The sequence below is a fragment of the Bombina bombina genome, chromosome 11, assembly GCF_027579735.1.
Source record: "Bombina bombina isolate aBomBom1 chromosome 11, aBomBom1.pri, whole genome shotgun sequence".
NCBI classification, from domain to species: Eukaryota; Metazoa; Chordata; class Amphibia; order Anura; family Bombinatoridae; genus Bombina; species Bombina bombina.
The window spans coordinates 12,977,278-12,981,281 of NC_069509.1; the positions used below are offsets into that span (position 1 = coordinate 12,977,278).

General features: G+C 39.7%; 1 protein-coding gene across 1 annotated transcript; it reads left to right on the forward strand.

Moving 5' to 3' along the window:
• The first annotated feature begins 2,802 nt into the window (after positions 1–2,802).
• On the forward strand, positions 2,803–3,705 carry LOC128642162 (taste receptor type 2 member 9-like). The gene has a single exon (XM_053694842.1). The coding sequence runs from the start codon at positions 2,803–2,805 to the stop codon at positions 3,703–3,705; it is 903 nt and encodes a 300-aa protein (XP_053550817.1).
• The last annotated feature ends 299 nt before the right edge of the window (positions 3,706–4,004 follow it).

The following is a 4,004-nucleotide window of genomic DNA, read 5'->3' on the forward strand; positions in this document are numbered from 1 at the left end:
GCTCATCTTCCTTACACATCGCTCTTCATCTGCTGCACCTCTTTGCCAATCCCTTCACTGGCTTCCTCTTGCTTCTAGGATTAAACATAAAATCCTCACCCTTACATATAAAGCTCTCAACTGCACTGCTCCCCCCTACATCTCAGAACTTGTCTCTAGATACTCTCCCTCCCGTCCCCTTCGATCAGCTCAGGATTTCCTCCTCTCTTGTTACTTCCTCACATTCACGTTTACAGGACTTCTCCAGACTGGCCCCCATCTTGTGGAATTCCCTGCCTCGCTCCATAAGACTCTCCCCTAGTTTTAACAGCTTCAAGCACTCCCTAAAAACTCTACTGTTCAGGGACGCATACAACCAACACTAACCTTTCCTAACGCCATTGCTTTCCCCTTGAACCCCTTAGATTGTAAGCCTATGAGCCCAGCTGTTTACAGATCGCTTCATAAGAGCCGACTACAACAGTGAAACTCTCGGCAGGGCCCTCTACCCACTTGACCCCTACAAAGCTATCCTGTACACCGACTATGTTTACAGCGCTGCGGAATCTGTTGGCGCTCTACAAATACCTGATAATAATAATAATAATAATAATACTACACGCTCCGTGTTGTGGTGGCTAATGCTTATAAAACAGATGCTGTACTACAATGCTATGGATCCTCCCAATGCTGTATCGCACAACTTTAAACTGCCTCACTTACCTACTCATACAAAATTATATTCCACTCCTTCAGGCAGTACCACCGGCATCCCTCAATCACCGGTATCAGAGACAGGGTGGGAAAAAAAATCTACTACTCATTTGAAGCTCAGACTATGCGCTCCATGTATTAAGCAGCGAATTCTGCTTCAGAGCCCCATCATTTCTGGTCCACCAGAAACTGAAGTTAAAGTGAAGGTCAATTTAGATGAATCGGTGCCCGGTTTTTAATAACCCTATTAAAAACAAGGGCACTTTAATTCATCAAAATTGACATTTCACTCGTTTTCTTCAAAAACTTACCTTTTAATCCTGACAGCAGCTGCAGCGATTCCCCCGCCATCAGAAGCCTCTTCATACGTCAAAAATGACAAATCTGGCATCCTCCAATCACGGGTCCCCCCCCGGGGGAATCATGGCCTGAGGCAATGCCGTGATTGGAGGAAGCCGGATTCGTTATTTTGGACCCGCGAAGAGGGCTTGCGACAGCTGGAGGAAGCGCTGCAGCTGCTGTGAGGATTAAAAGGTACGTTTTTGAAGAAAACAAGTGAAATGTCAATTTTGATGAATTAAAGTGCCCTTGTTTTTTATAGGATTATTAAAAACCGGGCACCGATTCATCTAAATTGACCTTCACTTTAACTTCAGTTTCTGGCGGACCAGAAAACTGCCGACAGCGTGCGCCTCTTGTTAAATTTACCCCTAAGTGCTATTACATTGTCTTTTTCTCATGTATTTGTTGTTTATGTAAATCTACTGTATTTACTGCTCCTTTAAGTTTATTACATACATTTGTGTAGGGATTACCCTTCCACCTGACACCTCCTACCCCCTGATTCCTCCCAAACAGCTCTGCCCCCCCCCCCCCCACACACACACACACACACACTGGTTAGCACCATCTTAGGTATTGGCAACCAGTCTGCCAGTAAGCAGATTCAGTTTTTTTGTGTTGTTTTTTTTTTTTACTATAAGTAGTTTATTTTCATTTTCTGTAGTGTAGGGTTCCTTCCTCTCTGACCCTCCCCTCCCACTGTTTCCCACCATATTTTTACTGGCAGCTACTTTGCCAGTAACACATAAGTGTGTTTTTATTTAATTTGTATTTATTATAATGTTTTCAGTTGTGTAGGGATCCCCCTCACCCCCAACCTCCCCCTTTAAGCAATCATTTGTTTTTTGCAATGTAGGGGTTACATTTTTAAAATAATAGATTAAATTCTAATTTGTAAATAGTCATACAGTCTAATTCCACATGTGTAGTTTACATGCTTAGACCTTTTTTCACATTTGGAAATGCTAGCTGTGTGGTGTTACCCATGTGGGGTGAGCAATCTGAATACTCAGAGGAAAAATATTTCAAGATTGAATCATCCTGACTAAGCTTGTGTAACTCTTGATATCCCATTCAGATAGCTTTAATTCCTTTAGTCTATATGGTCTTCTATAACTAGAGCTGTGTGCTATAGATTTGTAAGAAATGAAGAATCACACTGACTGAGTATGGGTAACCCAACTTGATTAATTAAATTACATATTATCTTTTAAATGCTGCATGTGGTCCTCCATAACTAGAGTTGGATCCCTGTGGTATATGAGATAGAATATCTTTCATAATCAAGATATAGATCCAGAATAATTAAAATGATGCCAGACCTACAAACTCTTATGCCTTCCCCTATTGCTGCAATACAGCTCACTCATGTTTTTTTTACATTCTGTACAAGTGAAAGTTCTTACAGCAGTTTAATTTATCATGAGACACCAACTATAATATATCTTCAAATACTGCTGAGTATATTTGAAAACATATTAATTCCAGATAGAATATTATGTGACACTCTTAAACCAACTACACAACTTTATTTTTAGACATTAATTTGCAAGTTCATTTAGCTGTTGCTGTACAAATAAGAATGTAATAATTGAAACCATATTAAAGTGGAAATGCAAATACTGTTCTTGCAAACTTCACATATGAAATAAAGAAATACTTTGCATTAGCAGCTGGTTATTTATACAGTTTTCCCATAGTGTTTTAAGCTTAATACTCTCAGTTTTATATGAAATATATAGTCACAGCAGATGGAAAAAAAGAAACATGTTTTCTCCAGACTGGAAAGTCACTTTAATCATTTTAACAGTTACAACAATTTCTGGAATTACCACAAACTCATTTGTTGCAGTTGTGAGTGTTCTAGACCAGAGGAGATGTTTCAGCCTGAGCCCCAGAAAGCAAATCCAGTTTTCTATGGTGCTGGTCAATGTCATCCTACAGAGCTTATTGACATCAGAAGGATACAGAGGTCTATATTCAACTCATGCCTGGTGGTCAAGAGAGAGCTGTATATCTGTGATCTTCCTCATGCATTTTACCATCAACCTCAGCTTCTGGCTCACAACCTGGCTCGGTGTCTTTTACTGTGTGACGATTGTAAACTTTAAACACACATTTATCACACAGGTGAAGATGAGGCTCCCGGCTGTGGTACCCAAGATCCTGCTGGTCACAACCCTGGTGTCCTTCATCTCGAATGCTCCTGTTATTTTTGATGTTCATTTAGAAAATCAGCACAATATGACCTACAATAACATAAGGAATGGTGGAGAATCGTGCCTCATTCCTTTACACTACGCCATTATTTATATCATTTATGGATGCTTTGTTCCATTTATCATAACACTAGCATCAATAGGTTGTATTGTAGTTTCTCTAATGACTCATGTACATCGTGCTAAACTCAGTAACTCCACCTTGAGTGCTCCCCAACTTCAAGCGCATTACCGAGCCTGTAGGACCATGATTTTGTTTCTCATTCTATTTGTGATTTTCAATGTGTCTGAAATGATATTTGTCTCTTCTCTGCTGTCTACTCGAGACATACAGAATTTTATTATGTGGGTGTTCATTTTGTTGTATCCCACATCCCAAGCTGCCATTTTGATCATGGGAAGTGCAAATCTGAAAACAGCATTTGTTAGGATTGTTCAATGCAACAAGTAATAATTATATCTGTTTATCATATGACTTAAAGGGACAGTCTACACCAGAATTTGTCTTGTTTAAAAGATAGATAATCCCTTTATTACCCATTCCCTAGTTTTGCATAACCAACACAGTTATATAAATACACTTTTTACATCTGTGATTACCTTGTATCTAAGCCTCTACAAACTACCCCCTTATTTCAGTTCTTTTGACAGACTTGCATTTTAGCCAATCAGAGCTGGCTCACTGGAACCCCACGTGCGTGAGCACAGTGTTATCTATATAACACACATGAGCTAACACCCTCTAGTGGT

What these genes read in the sequence shown, in the direction of transcription:
- LOC128642162 (XM_053694842.1), top strand. Translation starts at nt 2,803, where the DNA reads ATGTTTTCTCCAGACTGGAAAGTCACTTTAATCATTTTAACAGTTACA.